General features: G+C 56.3%; 1 protein-coding gene across 1 annotated transcript; it reads right to left on the reverse strand.

Moving 5' to 3' along the window:
- Nucleotides 1-513: 513 nt before the first annotated feature.
- CANT1 (calcium activated nucleotidase 1) lies at nucleotides 514-14,820 on the reverse strand. Its single transcript, XM_065897340.1, has 4 exons — nucleotides 14,778-14,820; nucleotides 4,092-4,744; nucleotides 2,131-2,334; nucleotides 514-1,278 (listed from the first exon to the last, which is right to left on the reverse strand). Exons 2-4 carry the CDS (start codon nucleotides 4,720-4,722, stop codon nucleotides 908-910), a joined length of 1,206 nt encoding a protein of 401 aa, XP_065753412.1. The 5' UTR covers nucleotides 4,723-4,744; nucleotides 14,778-14,820; the 3' UTR covers nucleotides 514-907.
- Between the last annotated feature and the right edge of the window lie 3,442 nt (nucleotides 14,821-18,262).

The following is an 18,262-nucleotide window of genomic DNA, read 5'->3' on the forward strand; positions in this document are numbered from 1 at the left end:
CAAGGACTTAGAAAGGGTTGAAAACTTGCCTGACCGACTGTAATTGCTTAATTACCATTTCCTTCACTGCTGGGAATGAATCTGTTAACTACAAGACTTTGTTCTGATAAGATTTGCCAATTCCATTTTATAAGAAAGGAAATTACTTTAATTAATATAAGTTAATAATAAAACTTCAAAGCGCTACACAGCCGCAGAATTTTCCTGAAGGCAGAAAACGGGGTCGGTCACTTGAATGGAGAAGTTTGATGGGGGCACAGATGGTGGGCCTGCGTCCCCTCTTGCAGCCCTTTGGGCACCTGCGGCGTTCCCGGAGGCCTGCCCTCGCTCTCACAGCCCTGTGATGTCCTGTAGCGTAAACAGGTTCTTTTCCAGGGGTCTGGAGGGGTGGATTTAATGCCCGGGGCTCACGAGGAAGGAAGAGAAGGGGGCAGCCCAGGAGCACCTAACTGGCAGGCCTGCTTCAGACTCACTGCTGTGTTCCCAGAGGGGGCACAGTGCTTGACACACAGCAGGAGCTCAAGAAATATTTATTGAACAAAAGAAGAAATGGAGAGAAAAGAAAGGTAGGCCAGATGGAAGAAAGGGCTGAATCAGAGGATGGGCCCCAAATTAAGATGCCTGCAATGACTAGCTTACTAGCTTACACCACCAGATGTCTGGCCTGCGGTCCCAAGACCCCCGCCCCTTCCCCTCTGAGAAGCCACATCTCAGGCTGGGACTGAGCTCCCAATTCTGGAAATCTCTAAACCAGGTATACACCTCAGAGTTCCGAGGAAAAAAATAAAAAAGCAAAACTAAACATCACATAAAAGTGCAGTCCTCGGGTTTTTATAAAATTTGAGTCCTGACGTAGCTTAAAACTGTCCACGCCCCAGCCTTGTTCATCGTCTTGATTTTTCCCAGTTTAAATGAACTCTATGCCCTCATACTTCACACTCCCGATCTTGGTCTCGGGCAGGAGGAAGCGTCCGTCGAGCGTGAAGGCCATGATATAGGTGGCGATCTGGCCGCTGTCCTCCTCGGACTTGAGGGCCACGATGATCTGGTCATCGGTGTTGGGGATGAACTTGAAGGAGGAGAAGCCGTGCGTGGGGACCACCTCCCCCACGTGGCTGACGGAGATGTCGCCGAAGTCCTGCGCGGCACTCAGCAGCAGGTTGGTGCCCCTGTGCTCGTCATCGTCCTCACTGTAGCGCTCGTGGCTGGCGCGGCGCGGCAGGAAGAACCAGCGCTGCAGTGTGTCGCTCCAGCAGGCAGACTCGTGGATGAGGTAGCCTGGGGACACACAGACCGGTCACCGCCCACCCTCCCCAGAGCCGGGGCGGCCTTGCCCTGCATGCAGGCCCGCGAGCGGCCCGGCGCCGGAGCAGCGTCACCGTCATCTTTTCTTTAGGTTTCCATGTGCCTTTGCTCCCACCTGTCCGGAGTGACTGAGCCCGGGACAGCAGCACAGAGCCCACGGGGCCGCGCTGAGTCTCTGCTGCGCCACTCTCTGGCCAGCCTTCCTCGCCGGCTTCCCCAGCGCTGCCGAGTAGCCGTGGCTGCAAGGTCTGTCTGTGTTTCGCCTCCTTGGTGCTACTCAAGTGGCGCAAAGGAGAGCGCCAGGGGAAGAGGCACGAGGAACATGCAGGTCCGATCTGTGAAGATGGATCAGGGCGGGTGGGGAGAGGCTGCCTCGAAGCAGAAAAGTATGGGAAGTGAGCCTATCTGGGCGTGAAGCCATGTCCTCAGTCACATGCCCCAGGCCTAGAGGTGACCAGGCCGCTCTAAGCACCACCATCCCCACTACAAGCCATGACTCTTGGAAACGAGGGCAAAGAAGCAAAGCTCTGTGCACCTGCTCCCACCACGTCAGATGCAAGGCCTGACCCCAGGGTGGCGGCCGGGAGGACGCTGTAGACGGGGCTGCTGTCTGAGCCTGCCGGGCCGTCTGTCTGGGTGAGTCGGGGCGAGAGAAAAAATGTCTCACTGGCCCCTGAACCCAGTGGCCTGGTGGGAGCAACTGTCAGAGACAGCCGAATCGTCAAACAAGGAAGAAGCGAAGCCCAAGCTCGCAAGCAACACGTGGAGGCCGTATGCTCGCAGCCACCCGTCTGCGCAGCGCCCGCTCGCGGGCCTGGCTCTCACCTGGCGGCCGGATCCCAGCAGCAGCCCGCAGGGCGTTGTAGCTGGACACCCAGTTCTCGTGGTCCACGCTGCCCCTGCAGCCCACCACCTTCACCCACTCCGGGTTCTCGTTCAGCACCTCCCCCGTGGCGGTGGTCCATTCCTTGCCCAGGCCGCCCACATACAGATGCTCGTCCTTCACAGCCAGCCACTCGGCTTTGAAGCCTGGGGACAGGAAGACAGGGGGCGGGCCTGAGGCGACGGCCAGCCCTCTGCTGGCCTGGCTCCGTGTGTCTGGTCAGGCAAGAGCAGAGAGCTCTCTGGGTCCGCAGCCTTGGGCGTCAGAGGTCCCTCGGGGCGGCGACAAGAGAGCAGAGGCCAGGCCAGCCTGCTGGGAGCTCCACCCCAGAGGGTAGGCGGTTGGGATCCTCTCTTTAGCGCTGACCCCACGGCGTTCACGAGGCGCAGACGGGCGCCACCTCTGCCTGCTGCCTCTCCCTTCTCTCTCCCGGCCCTCCGGAGCCCCCGCATCTTCCTCCCAAACTCACCCCAGAAACCCTGCTGGGACCACCCACCTCACAACCCACGTGAACCCTGCTGCGCCCTGCACAGCCAGAAAGGCCCACCCCCCACTCACAAATCCGCGGACCCCAAGCTCCCTGTTTCTCGAGCCGTCAGCCCCGACTCAGACTACGCCCAATCCTAGAAAAGTGTAGGGAAGTGTCACACAGAACGCGCCTGCGGTCCTTGAGGCCACACCTGACACATCCCTGAGTCAACTATGTGCCAGTGGCCAGACCTAAGCGGGGCTTGGCGTGGGGGCTCATGGTAGCCACGCCAAACAGTGTTTGTTTTCTTAGACATATTTACTTACTATGAGCTTAGTTTTGAAGGCTGTGTGGGTGCTTTGTTCTTCTAGCATATTCTCACCTGTTCCTACACCGCGCTCTAAACTGTGCTTGCTTCGCAAATGTTTTGCAAATCTCCTGCCAGCCCGAGGAGCTGGGGCTGCGACCCTCTCTGCAAGATGCTTCTCGGCAGGTGGCTCTGGATGACGGACCGCAGGGCACCCCTGAGCTCCCTTTACCCAAGGGGCAAACAGAACTCCTGGATGCTGCCCTACACGCCCTGACAGCCTGAGGCAGGAAGCGGACAGCCAATGCTTTCAATAAAACGGTGGCTGAGACAGTCCTGCCAACCTGCCCAGCCTTGAGCACACTTGGGAGAGATTTTTATCACCAGGAGAGGGGGAGGAAGAGGGGCGGGGGAGGGCCTGGCAGCGGCCCAGGGAGTTAATGCGATTCCTCCTTTGACCTCAGGCGCCTGCCGTGGAGTTTGGCTTTCTAGAAGGTGCGGACCCACCCGAGGGCACAGGCGCGCGCAGAAGTTGGTGCCAACTCTCCTGCCGCCCTGTCCGAAGGCTCTGGGCACTCAGGCTCCCTCTCGCAGCTCTCCTATCCACCTGCTGGCAAACAGCAGAGCAGTGGGGCACAGCCGATGCCAGAGGTCCAGATTCCACTCAAGGGGTGGGGGGCGGTCACTGCTGCTCACACAGACCTTCCTTCTGCTGGGTTTTCAGAAAGGAGACGTTTGCTTTTTAATAAAGTCTTGGTTCAAAATGAGAAAATCTGACGACCCGGCTTTAAAGGTGAGGCATGTGGAGGGTGCAGGACGCAGAAAGGGGCTGGTTCCTGGGGGCAGTGAGAGCAGCGGCGGCGGAGCCCAGCCCGGCTCCTGGAGAGGCCCCGCCTCCCCCACAGGCCCCCAGCAGAAGCTCGCGCTCCTGGACACAGCTTTGGTCCGAGGTCTCGGAGGCTTCTGCTCACGCTCTGGGGGCCGCAGGTCAGAGGCAGGGAGGAGACTAGATCTCCCTGACAACCCCTCCCTCACTGCACACGTGTGCAAACCAAGCCAGCTGAGGGTGACCCAGGACCTGTCCTCTAGCACTGCAACGAGCCCAGGGGACAGATGGCCCGACTGACCTTTCCCCACGGTTCCGTCGCCGTCGGACAGGATCACCCAGGGCACGGCCTTGGAGCCTTCGATCTGGTAGACAACGCCTGTCCGGTCATCCACGGAGTAGAGCTTCCCATTGAAGACAATCAGATCCGACAGCTCCATGCCCCGCCCCTTTTCCGCCAGGTGGGACTCCAGGACCTCGCGGCCTTGGTCCCACTCCACGGCCACCCTGTCCCCACTGTCTGACAGGGTCAGATAGCCCTTCTTCAGGTAACTGACCCAGGTGTTTTCCTCTTGGGCCCTTGACTCCGTGTCCAGGTCGGCAATGACAGCGATTCTGTACCGAGTCCCGCCCGGTGTCCTCTGGGGGGCTGATAGGGGGTAGGTGTCGTTGTACCGGTCAGCGGATGCCTGGCCGAGCCTCCAGTTGTGGGCATTGGGCACGGGGGGCCGGCCAGGAGGAGGGCGGTGGGCGTAGAGCAGCCAGAGGACGGCGGCACCCAGGAAGGATGGCAGGATCACCTTCCAGCGGGGGCGGAAGCGGGGGTCTGCGGCCTTGGTCATGGACGCCAGCACGGGAAGGCCCCCCACGCTGATCCGGAGGGAGTGCATAGACTCATTCCATTCCAGGGGGTCGGAGGGCTGGACGGGCATCAGACTGAAGGGCAGGCGGGACCTGCAACCCAGGGGGAAAGGAGAAGTCAGCGACGGGCCAGGCACAGCGCTTCCCGCTTCTGTGAGGGCACACGGTCTGAGGCCGCCTCAACCAGGGTAAAGAGCACTGCCGCGACTCTGTGCCAAGTAAACTTCCTTGGCTTAAGTAAACCCCGACTCTAGCAGTATCTGTGTTTACTCTTATTCAGCAAGAAGAAAAGTCTTTCCAAAGCAATGTTATTCCATCTCCTCTATCCCAGCTGGCAAGACAGAAAGCTCGGTGACAGAAGGTTCCGTGTAGGTTCCGTGCTTTGCCATCTTGCGGGAGGGGCAGCACGTGCTGGGGGGTGGGGTGGGGGTCAGGCAGGACAGGGTAACAGAGAGAGTACAGGTCTGTATTTTAATCCAAGGTCACCTCAGCCGAGAAGCCCTCCCTGACGGCTCTGCTCCCGACGACGGCACTCTCCATCCCCTTCCCTGGCATCTGTCACCACCTGACATCGTGTTATAGTTACCAGTTTGTTCACCTGTGTCCCCAACTCCTAGAACAGTGCACACAGTGCAGACGCGCGCTCACTGAGTGAGTGAGCTGTTCCTTCCTCCTGGGTTAGGTTTCTGTAACACTCAAATATAAGTATAAAACACATTCAATCCAAACAAAAATAGTTCTGGTTTTGGCAACGTCCGCCCCCTGGCGTCTTTCTGTAATGCAAATGGCTGAGGGACCAGAGTCTGATGGGCCCTCACCGACTGGAGCCCAGCGTGTCAGCTCCAAGGACAGCGTGGCTCGTCACAGCCCATTCCCTGGGCGCAGCTCGAGGCACAGCTCCAGAGCGGGTTGTAGCGGCCAGGAACAGCAGCTCCTGTCCCCGGCACAGACCACGCAGATCAGCGAGGCCACAGCGGCACCAGGCCGGCGCTGTCTCCGGGGCGGAATCAGCAGAACGCCAGCCCTCGGCCGCTCTCAGTCTCGGCCTCCAGCTGTAACTCAGTGGGTCTCAGCCTGAGAAACTTCCCTCGGGCCATGGAGCATTTCTGCCTTGGCCCCCAAAACCACCAACGGTGTGACTTTCCGTGCAGATGCCCCTCCCTCCACCAGGCAGCAGCTGGGAAGGCTGTGGGGTCTCACGGGGATCTGGCGGCTCTGTGTCACCCCCCACCCTTTGCCCCCCAAATGCAGAGCATGCAGCCCCGCTCCTAGGATGGAAAATCACAGCAACAGGTCCACGTGGAAACCAGGCCTTCCCCTTCCCTTGCTTTTTGGACATTCTTAGGTTTCGGCCACAGGGTCAAGTGCAGAAAAGTGACTTCTAAGGAGGAAGCAAGACGCGTGGGGCCCTGCAGAACGGCCTCGGAGCCTTCCTCTCCTTCCCTGGGCACTGGCTCCCAGCTCCCCTTCTGGGAGAGGGCTCCCTCCTCCCCCAGGAAGCAGCCCCCCAAGTTGCCATGGAGCTGCAAGCTGGTCGCTGAGGACTCCGCGGGAGAAACAGGAGTCCCAGCCCCTCCTCTGGTCTTGCCAAACCGAGGCTTCAAAAGCACAGCCAGGCCAAAGCTGCCCTGTGTCCACGCCCAGCCCGGCGTCACCCTGAGCTCTCAATTTCTGCATCTCACCTCCTAGTCAGAATTCTGCCTGGATTTCTAACATGCCCTCGCCCACAAATTCTCCCCCCACAGGAGCAGAGGTGATGCAGGACGGCCATAATTGCAGCTGCCCTGGTCAAAACTTTCATCGAAACCTTGGGAGATGGAACTTTCCACCTGAACATCCTTTGACAGTAAGTTATGAACCACCACCACCTCGAGAAGCCTAGGCACAGCCCTGGTTCCCCTCCTCGCAGCACCTGCTCCACCAGCAGGCCCTAGCAATCCGGCCACCCCTCTCCTCCCCATCGGCTCCCATCTGCTCTCACGGCCCCTTCTCACTGCAACCACACAGGCCGCCCTCCAGCCCCTGCTGCCACTCCCCTCCCTGACAGCCACTGGTGCCCCGCAGCCAGAGACACCTGCTATTCAAGCCAGTCCCTCTGGCCACGTCATTCCCTGCTTCGTGAGCAAACCTTCGCTACTTACACGACCCCTGCCAGCCCTCACCCCTCCCCAGCGACTGGCCGCGCCAGCCTCCCTTCTGTCCCAATGGCCCAGCCGGCCCTCGTCCCCCAGACAGGGCTTGCCGTCCTCCCGCCCCGGCTCCCGGCTGTCTCGCTTTCACCTCCTCAGGACTTCCCTGCCCACCCTGTGCCCGCCCACCCTCTACCCCACAGCATCCAGTGCTGAAGGAGTGAAAAATACACCCACTTCCTGAGCAGCCCCTCACCGTCTTGCCCCTGAGCCCCACCTTAGTTACGCGCAAGCCCACGGCCCTGGATCACTCCCTGATGGTCGAGTTGCCTCCTGGTCACAGAGCCGCAGGTGCAGTGGACACAGTGTCTGCCAGTGAAGATGTGTCGCCATTGCGATGTGGCGTCCTCACTGCCCCCGGTCAACCCTCTCCCCGTCCCTGAGTCACTATCCTCACTGTCACCAGCGATCCTGTCCCATCTTCCGCCCACTCACGCCAAGCAGAGAATCTGAGGCCACGGTCCAGGGGCCAGTGGAGCCCGCCGGCCGCCCAGCCCCGGTCCGGGCGGAGCGCCTCCTGCTTCTCAGGCTCCGTGCAGCCCCGCCTGCTCTTCTGGTTCCTTCCCGCCATCTGGGCTGGTCCAAATCTCCCATCCGAGTCACCGCTCTATCTCCAGATTACACTCGCAGGTACACTGAAAGCACTCGGTATGTTAACGGATGAAGGTGAATCCATGAATCTACGAATGAATGGAGAGCCCGCCCCCACGCCGTGACACCTCTGTTCCCCCTGACCTCACCATCCTGGAACAGCATTCTCTCTCCCGTCCATGCCAGGGTCTGCCCCCCGTCCCCGGAGATGACCCACCGACAGGCCTGCTCCGGGGTCCCAGCCCCGAGATCAGCCCGTAGGGTGTCTTGTTGCACCTCCTGCCAGCAGGCATGGGGATGTGAGTTGTGACCTGTCTGTGGTCCTCCTCCTGCCTGTCTCTTCTCAGCCCCCAAGGCTGGCTCCTTCCCTGCCACCCACCTCTTCTCCAGAATCCACACCTTCCGAGCCTGAAGCTTCCCCCGGAATCCAAGCTAGGAGCCCAGCTGCCGAGCTTCCTGTGGCTGGAGCAGGTTCCCCTCAGGAACGTACTGCCGGCTGAGGGCACTCCAGCCCTCAGGGGCCATCCTCAGTCAAAATCACTCACTTCCTCACATCCAGGCAGGTGCCAGGTCCCCTCACCCGTCTGTACCCCAGCTCTGGATTCCCACCCCCACGGCCTCTGCCCTGGTCCTGTCTCACCTTGGCCTCCTGATGACCCAGGCCGTCTGGGTCCAACCTGAGTTCTGCCACTTACCAGCCGCATGACCTCAGACAAGTGCCCTGGCTTCTCGGCCTCCGTCTCTCCACGTGTGGACTGTGTCTGTGACGTGCTGGCTTCCCGCACCACGGCCGCTGGCTCAGATGCTGTAGGCCTTGGCGCTGACTGCCTGCCACTGGCTGGCTGCTTTGTTCCTCACTTTACTGGCACCTTCGCCCACCTGCTGGGGGTGTGCGGCTTTGCAGGCAAAGCTGGCTAGGTGCCTGCCCATCCCTGCAAGCACCAGGCACGGCTGCAGAGTCAGTGACCTGGACAGCCTGCAAAGCTGAGAATATCCATGCTCTTTCCCCACCCAGGAACAGATCCCCAGGCTAGACCCTCCCCAATCTATCCTGCACACAACTGACAGAAAGATTTTCCTAAAAAGTGAAACTTTACTAGCCCCCAACGCCTTCCTGCTAAAGGACAAGCGCCGCAGCCTGCAGGGAAAGCCTCATCACCTCGCGTGCGCTCCCCACGCACAGCACGTTGTCTGCGATCCCACGATCCGTGTGCTGAAGCCCTGCCTGGGATGCCTTCTCCACCCGGCCACACGGAACCACCTAGAAGTCCCTGGCTGTCCCACGAGAGTCACGCCTCCGCTGTCCCTTCCCCCTCCTGCCCTGCGTCTATGAAGTGCCCTTCCCCCACCAGTAAGCGTCCCTCCTGCGGGGGGGCTGACACTGGTCCCAGAGGCACCCAGGCCGAATCCCAGAACCTGTGACTGTCTCCTTCTACGGCAACAGAGACTCTGCAGGTGAGAGCAAGTCAAGGGCCTCGCGAAGGGGAGATTATCCAGGTGGGGCCGCAAATGCGACGTGTCACGGAAGGGAGACAGAGGGAGACTCGATGACTAAGAAGAGGCCCACAGCCAAGAAACGCGGGGGACCCCCAGAAGCTGGAAAGAGGAGAGGACGGATTGCCCCCTGGTGCCTTCAGTGGGAGCGTGGCCTTGCCCACACCGTGATTTCAGCCCGGTGAAATGACATTCGGATGGACTTCTGGCCTCCAGAACTACGAGGGCCAGTGAAGATGTGTCACCACGTGTTCTTTTCAGCCAGCAAGTTTGTGGTGATCTGTCAGGCCAGCCCTAGAAACCAACGCACCGCTGATGTGCCTGCCGCACGTCTGTGTGGGGCCTCTCTCTGGGCAGGGGCTCTGCCACCTGTCTGGCTGCGATCCGGCCCACAGCCTCCCCACTTGACTCTGAGCCCAGGAGCGAAGGGGCTCTGCTCAGTCAGGCTGGCTCCCAAGACCTAAGGACACCTGGGGTTCGATCACCTTTTGTTAAATAAACAATCATTCAACTGCTCTCAATGACAGGAGAACTCAGGCTGCCTTCCAGAAAATCCCTTTAGCTTCACCACTGGATCAAAGCCCAACCTTGGTCTCCATCCCTCCTTTAGGATCCCAAGGAATTACTTTTATTTTGTAGAAAAGAAAGTTTACAATCCCATGCGTTTTCACGCCATGCCACGGTCTGCTGGTTTATCACCTAAAACTGATGGCGAGCTGACTGTAGTGTCTTGTTGCTGGATGTCTGGTGCCAAGCGAGAGCTTGCATTTTCATTAAAAAACCAAACCAAACCAAACCAAACCAAACCACGAGAACCAAGAGAAACGAGCCAGCGCAGGTGAGAGGTGAAATGGACAAAGCCGTTCCCAGTAGGGCCGGGCTGACGCTTCTCCCCCTGCCCACGCACCTGCAAACACTAAGCGGGTTAAATGTCTGCTTTAGTGTGACAAGAATTTGGTCAGTCCCACCACGTGCAGCAGGATGGGCTGGCTTTATATAACCCGGGAAACTGGAACCGAGTTGCTGCAGTAAAAAGTCACGGACTCTTTCACCAGCCAGGCTCGCCTGTTGAGGGGCCCTGCAGCCAAGTCCTCTCCTGCTCAGAAACCCCAGGGCACGGCACCCCTGCTGGCTTCCTTCTCCATCGCCAGCCCCACTGCAACATCCACAGAAAGAAGTCGCTGATTGTCAAGGGGCAACAACCATCCAGGAGGCTCGAGTCCTAATTTCCTTCCCGGTCCCCCCTCTTTAGGGTGGGTATCAAGAACGGCTCACTGACACTCACGCTTTTCCGGTTTCTGTAGAACCAAAACTTCCTTAGAAAACAGGCCTGAAACAGCCAGGGGTGGCATTGGGGTCTGTCCACTTGCCAGTGGGTTCCCAGGCCCAAGGAAGGCGGTACGACCTCTTCCTGCATGTCTGTCCAGGGTGACGCCACCTCCCCACCCCAGAAGCAGGAGCCCCTCCGAGGTCTGGTTACGGTGAAGAATGAGGACGGGCTCCGACACCCCTACCTCCACGGGCCATCCTTGGGCCTCTCGCCACTGGACTTAGCAGGGCTTAGACAAAAGCAGGCGGCAACTCTGGACACAGCTGAGGGCCTCTTTCTGTAGCTTCCTTTAGGAACACTGGTGTGACAGGTGGCAGGGCAAACAGGTTTAATGACAGCTGCCAGGGCAAAACTCCTCCCCTTCAGGATCTAGGGAGGCAGGAAGCGACAGGAGGCCCCTCCCAGCTCCCTGTCGCCCAGAGTGGCGGCCACTCTCCTCCCAGCCTCTCACTCCTGCAGAACAGCTGCCTTCCCTTCCCTGCCTCGGTCTCTGATCTGAACGGTCCCGGAGAGCGGCATCCAGACAGCAGACGGGCCTCAGAGTTCCCGCTCTGCTCACTGCCCAAGGGCACTTCCTGGTTAGAAAGTCAAGAGCTAATCCCGTCGACATCACTGACTCTTCGGGGCTGCAAAGACAGAGGCCAAGGGCTTCAAAGCCGCAGCGAGACAGCATCTCAAAGGATGCGGGTGATGTGTCTCAGCTCCTTGAGAATGTGACCTGATTTGTGGCATTCTTCTGTTCTGGACTCACCAAGGCTTCCTATTTTGTATTTGAAAAGTCCATTTCAAATTTGGACAGGGTGGGCAGCAGAAGGAAACCAGGGAGGAAGGAAAAGGTCCCAGTAGTCCAGTATGTCCTTTAGGGACTCCTGAGGTCAGGGCTGACTCTGCCTGCTCCCTAACTCTGCACCTCCCCTGACTCTTCTCTTTCTCTGCAAACAGGCATTCACAACTGCTTACTGAATCCAGTTAAATACACCTTGAGATAACTTAGTTTTCAGCCCTCTGTCTTGTTTTGAAGTCGCTACCCAAGAGGAGTGAATTCGTTTTCTGCTGCTGCTGTAACAAATCACCGCATTCAGCAGCTTAAACACCACAAACTTATTTTAGTCTCGCAGGACAGAAGTCTGACGTGGGTCTCACTAAAATCAAGGGCTGTGTGCCCTCCTGAGGGGCTGGTGGAGAATCTGCTTCCTGGCCTTTTCCAGCTTCTCATGGCCGTCCACATTTCACGGCCCCCTCCTCCACCTTCAAAGCCGGCAATATTGCATCTCTCTAGCCTTCCTGCCATCATTTCCGTCTGAAGTTCTCCTGTCTCCCTCTTCCACTTTTAAAGACCCTGTGATTACACTGGGACCACCTGAATAATCCAGGATGATTTCCCTATTTAAAGGTTGCCGGTTAACAAGCTTAATTCTGTCTGCTACCTTAATCTCCCTTCGTCACGTGATATATTTGTAGATTCTGGGGGGTCAGGATGTGGACACCTTGGGGGGGCATTATTCTGCCAACCACAAGGAGGGAGACAGGGAAAGAACCTCCAGCTTTTCCCACGGGGCAGGGCCATTCACACATGGCTCTGTCTCTGGGGCAGGTGGCACAGTGTCCGGACCATCCACAGTTTTGCAGTTATCCCATCACAGTAGGGCTGCGTGAGCTTCAGTTGTATCGTTAATGTTATACTTGGAGGATTTTTAGCAAAAAGTTATCTTCCCAGTTGGAAGTGAGGTCCCAGACAAAACCACACATCATTGGGGTTGCTTCCCAGAGAGCCCACAAATATGGGGACACAATCACCCCACGATCGACCTGAATCAGGGCTTGCTCCCCCAGTGGAGGTGCACTTGCAAGAACCCATCTTCTCCCCCACTTTTCTCAGTGGCCATCATCACTGGGACTCATTCAACCCTTGGGACCCCTTGGAGCCCTTCTGGGTGGGCTCCAACCTCACCCTCACTCTCACACGGCCAGCAACCGTAGCTGTATCTGGTCTGGCCTCGTCTGCACACTGCCATCTGCAGCCCTACTCCGGCCTCATTCCCCACGACCCATTCATTCTGCCGGCTGAGCACGAATGGAAGTAGGGCTCTGCTTCAGAACCTGGAGCTGTGAGTTCCACTTAATGACTGGACTTACTACAGAGAAACACGTAGGATTCAAAAAAAAAAAGTGTAGAAAAAGAGAAAACCGAACATCTTCCCAAACAGATTTCTCTATTATCAGGATTATTTTTTCCTAATTGATCACCTTGGTCTAATAAAAAGGAAAATCAACATAAAAGTCCTTAAAGATCAATATGAAAGTTTTAGATTCCCCTAATGTTGGCATTTAGTAAGATCTTTCCGGGAATCTCCACAGTCCAGAGTGTTACTGGAGGGAAAAGAATAATCACGGGCTTTTTTTTTTTTTCTGTGTCCTAGGTACCATGCCACAAACACCTGAACAATAGAGAAATGACTTCCTTATCACAGTGCAGAGCTATTTCAGGACTCTGGACCACATTCCCAGAGCTGAGATACTCTTGTTTTTGAAGGAGAAAACACTAGGGCATTGATCCACCTACCCCCCCCCCCCCCCCACAGCTGCCATGAGGATGGCCACATTGCTGCCTGGGAAGTCCCAAGACTCAGATGAAAGGGCGTGTGTCTGTGGCAGCCTCCAAGTGCTCACCTCAAAGGCCACATGCAGGGAGTGGGGCGGACACAGCCGCTCCTCCTGCACCCTGGGCCCCTCCTCCCTGCCTCTGTGGCTCGGGAATGCCTGGCACATGCGCAGGGTGCCGTCCGGCATGTAAAAAATCCCTCAAGTATCAGCGGCTTAAAGTCTATGACACTGCTGTGGGCTATGCAAAAAGGGTGTGACCTACATGTGGTGAACATCTTTGGGGGAAGATAGGAGACTTTCAGCTAACAGAAGGTATCAAACAATCAGATCATATGGTGGCACAAAGTATACTTGCACACACGGGATTTCCTCCACCACCCTGTGACGTCACAGTGCCTTCTGGGAGCAGATGAGAAATTTGAATGAGAAAAAGAGTGAGAAGACAGAGAATCCCGTTCCCAGACCACTGCAGTGGCCTCATGACAGCTCCTGAACAAATCTACACTTCCCCTGAGTCCTCTCCCGAAGACACTCTCAGGATGCAGCCCCTACCAAGTGCAGAGGGAGGGGCTGGCCAGTCAGTGTGCCTCTCAGGCCGAATAGAGGGCTCATTGAGGCCGGCAGGGAGGGGCCCCCCCGGGGAGGCTGCTGGTTGCTTTGGGAGGTGCCCCACCATGCCCACAGGCTCAGGCTGGGCCGTTCCACTGAGAGGCCTGTGGGGTGGGGCTGGGGGCTGGAGGAGGGCCCACAGCCTAATCCAGGAAGAGCTTTCTCAATCAAGCTCCTCAAAGGGAGAGGAGGGAGAGGCTGCAGAGACACCCCCCACCCCCGGCTCCTGAAGGACTGCAGCACTGGCTTCCTTCTCATGGACGCCCTGTGACCCCACGCTTTGGTCAAGTTTTGGTCCTTACACTGAAGAGCCAGCAAGATTCAGTCGACACCAGGAGATGCGCGCTCCCAAACCTACAATCTGTTGAGAACGTGGTGGGAAAAGATGTCAAGCACATACCCCGAGACAGGCAGGCAAAATGGAGCAAGAGTGCTAAGGGACACTGGTCTCCTGGGGGACACGCAGGTGCCCGGGAAAAGATGTGCCTGGCAGACAGAAGGGTGAGCGCAGGTGCAGGTGCCTGCCAAGCCTAGGGACGTGAGGGCAAGGGAGAGGCACCAAGCGGCAAGGATGGGCAGGAGGTGCCTGTCCCAGGGATGGTGCCCATCCAGGCCAGATGGAGGCTGGGAGGAGGGGAGAGGGCAGGATGTACAGTTTGGGTGCAAAAGGAAGAAAAGTGCTGAAGGGAAGGAGAGGAAGGCCTGCTGGGGTGGGGAAGGCTGGCCTGCTGCAGGTACGACAAAGTGCCAGTCAGAGAGAGGAGGGCTCCCTAACTGGTTAGGAGAGGCCCTGCGTAGGTCAGAGGAGTAGCAATGAAATCACAGGGGGCAGGGGAGGGCTGTTCTCAAGGATAGTTAAGCGTCAGAAAGGGAATGCATCCTTCAGGGTCGGAGGGGGTGATGTCCCACCCTAGTCAGAGCGGAGAGGTGTCCACAAGTCGGGGGTGGGGGCGGGGGGGAGTCTTGCAAGTCTGAGAGGGAGGAGTCCTGCAGTCAGAAAGGGTAGGAGTCCCCCAGGTCAGAAGGGGTTGGAGTGCCGCCGTCAGACGGGATAGGTATCTCATAAGTCAGAGGGGGAGAGGTATCCCGCAAGTCAGAGGAAGTAAGAGTCTTACAAGTCAGAGGGAGGAGGTGTCCGCCACCAGTCGGGGGAAGAGGACAGTTTCTCAAGAGTCAGAGGGAGGCGTCCCACCACAGTCAGCGAGTCAGGGGGCAGGAGCCCCCGCTCAGTCAGATGGGGAGGGATCCTGCGGGGCCGGGGTCGGAGGAGGCGGCGGGCGCCGGCGGCCGCGGGCAGGCCGTCACTCACCCGGTGCGGGCTGGCTCCGGGGCCCGCGGGCGGCGGGGCCTCGCTGCGGGCAATGCCGGGACCTAGCGAGCGGCCGACTTCCGCCCGGCGTGCTCGCCCCGCCTCCGGGCAACACGCTCCCGGCAACCTCTGCTCTGCGGCTGCGCGCCGGTCGCCGAGCCGGCTGCTGGGAGTTGTAGTTTTTGCTGCTCAGCGAGCGGGTCCGGGAGGAGGAGCCGCCGGCCAGCGGGTAGAACGGAGGGAGGGGCGTTGGAGTCTGCGCCCACCCGCAGGCCATCTCCGCCGCGTAATTCCGGAACGTTGGCCAAGGCAAAATGGGAAGGGGGTGGGATGAAGGCTATGAGGAAGGGGTTATCATTCCTCGAGCTGAGATTACAGGACCCCCTCTCCTGGAGGCAGGGAAGCGTGGGCCCCTTTCTGCCACCCTCATTCTCAGAGAGCCCCTCTCCTTGGCTCTTCTAATCGGCCACATCGGAATGTTGATCCGTTTCCAAAGCAAAGATCAGATCTACAGGCTGTACTGTCCTGGGAGGTGGAGGGTCCTGGGGATGGGGTGGAGGTTTCGCTGCCACTGGTTGGCAATCAACGAATCCTCTCCCAAATCAGGGTCTCTGATTCATCTCGTTTTGCCAGTCTCCTCCCCAGCCCCTGGGGCTGTTTTAATGGAAGTGTTAAAAGGTATCCTGGCCCTTCACCCCCCAAGTCCTACAATGTGCCTATTTCAGAAATCCTGAAAAAACCTGGTAGCAGTGGCGCGTCACCCAAGAGCTTGGCTAGGAGGGTGCCTCAGTGCTCTGCAGGTCTGCACCTGATTCAGCCTTTCGCTGCCTGCAAACAGCCTCGTGTCTCCCAAGAGCTTACAGATGCAACAAGGGAAAAATTCAAATTATATAAATGGTGCACAGTGAAAAATAACCCCCGGTCCCGTTCTGCATTCCCTGCCCAGAGGCGATCACTATTACTAGTTTCTTCCTAGAGGTATTTTATGACACACAAACTAATCATAAACACGTATATTAAATTACCTTATTAAAAAAATGGAAATGTGCTGGACATGGTTCTGCATTTTTTTTGGGGGGGGAACCTTCTTGAATTCATTTGTTCCATACACCATATATACTGTTATTACTGTAAATTCTTCAAATCTTTTATTTATTAAGATATCTAAATCTATATATGCCTCCCAGCTTAAGAACTAAAACCTTAGCCCTGTTCTCCTGAAAGCTCTTTTGCTACTCCTCCCTCTACCCAATTCCCTCCCACCCCAAGAGGTAATCACAATCTTGCATGTTGCGTTAATAATCATTTTCCTGCTTGATTTTATAATGTTAGCAAATAGGTATGTATCCCTAAACAACATATATACCTATTATAACTTTTACAACAATGAAATAAAACTCTATGCGGCGGATGAAAGATCAGGTCGCTCCAGAGGTATTATCAGGTGTATTAATTTTGCCCACTGATGGCATTAAATGTCTTTTCATTGCCTGATTACCGAGAGTTTGTGTTTGTTTCTTATATTTTTCGGTCGTTTCTATTTCCTCTTCTGGAGATGCCCCAATATCTCTGTGCTCTTTTTAGGAAATAATTCATCTTCCCGCATTGATATGTACGCAACGCCAGTTTTGTCATAGATCAAGTTTCCATATACACATGGGTCTGTCTGGGGGCTTTCTGTTGTACCGATATAATTTCTCATAGTAGCTCCAATATCACTTTCCTCATCATTACCTCTTTATAATAAGCCTTCATATGTTGCAGGACAATTCCCCACTCCCTCCCACTATATCCCACCCACCCCAGCCTTTTAGGATTTTGAACGGGATTGCTTTGAATCTGTAGATTACTTGGGAGAGAATTGAGATCTTTATGGTGATGAGTCTTCTACCCACGAGCACGGTTTGCCTCTCTATTTACCGAGGTCTTCTTTAACGTCTTTCAATAAGGTTTGTGATTTTTCACTTCACATTAATGCTTGTTCCATATCATTATATAGAGAGCTGCTTCATTCTCTAGAGAGCCACGCGGTATTGCGCTGTGTGGAGGTCCTGTAATTTCTTTTACCAGGCCCCTAATGATGTCCTTTCAGGCTATCTGCGATCTTTCTACATTACAGTGGCGCTTCCAGACATATCCCAGAACGTACTTACTTGAGCACAGTTATAAGTATAGCTGTAGGATAAATTCCTAGAAGAAAAATGATTAGATCAAAGGGGCCTTGCATCCTCTGGTGAATAGACACTGCCTTCCCGGGAGGCTGTGGCATGGAATTGCCTTCCTCCCAGTCTACAATCATGTACAACCAGGTTTTCCTTCCGATTTTCATTGTCCTTATCTTCTTTGCATCCTAGGAGACTTCACCGTGACCTTCTCCTGGAAATGCTCTCCTCCTTTTGTTTCTGTGGCTCTGCATAAAAAACTAAAAATTCTTCACTTTAATTGTTCATTCATGTGTCTACTTACTCATTCACTCATTCATTTCAGAGTGAAATGCCTAGAATCGTGCAGTCCACCAGGGGGCCCTCCTATTTTGTACATCAAGTAAAGGAGTATTACCTAACCGGTCCGTCTAGGACTATCTCTGTGTAACTGAAAGTGCTGGAAAGGAATTCCCAAAATAGGGGAGTAAATGTTGAGAGATGGAGAAACCGAGGCATGGGGCATTTAATGTCTTGATTAGAGTCGGACAGCATATAAAGGGCAAAAGTAAGACGGTGAGCGTATTTTCCTCTCCCCGACCTCCCATCTTGGCATGGAGTCCAGAGGGCAGTCCTTCTCATAGTGAGAGTGTCTTCTCCAGGTGTAAGGATCACAGCAGATTAGCCTGTTGCATCCTTGCAGTCGCCAGTCTGATTCCCACCTGCCCCCAACCCTTCCAGAACACCAGCAGCGCCATCCAGGAGCAATGAGGGTGGGCCAGCGGCCAGGGAGGCTGGGTCTGGCTGCCAAGTTTCCATCTCAGCTCCTTTCCCAACTCCTCATGGAGGCTCTCCCACCCCCATCCCTTGGCAGTGGGAAGCCACCATCCTAGCCTGCCTGTAGCTACCCTTTGGAAGGGAATTCAAGAGTTTGCAATACCAGTCTCTGCCCTTGACAGCGGGATGGCTGGGCAGCCTGGCCCAAAATAGCTGGGAGAGGCAGAATGTTAGGGCCCCAGGGGGAAAAAATCACAGCGCCGTTAATGACAGGCTGTGCTTATCTGGAACCGAGCGCCTTGCCGACGTTAACCGAGGTCACGTAGTTTTTTCCGAGGATGAGAAAACAAGCGGAGTGAGCACAGTGACATGCCCAGGGAGAGAGAAGGAATTGCCAAACCAGGGAGTGCACAGAATGTGCTGCGTCTGGGCGGGGATTCCAGGGAATGTGCCCCCCTCCCAGCACCGTGAGCCGCTGGGTTTTACATCCCATGAGTTGCCCTTGTCTGAGAATGTGGAGCCACTTGGGAATGAATGTTCAGGAAGACATTAGGAGTTTGGCTCAGA

The sequence above is a fragment of the Phocoena phocoena genome, chromosome 19 (genome assembly GCF_963924675.1).
Source record: "Phocoena phocoena chromosome 19, mPhoPho1.1, whole genome shotgun sequence".
Lineage (NCBI taxonomy): Eukaryota > Metazoa > Chordata > Mammalia > Artiodactyla > Phocoenidae > Phocoena > Phocoena phocoena.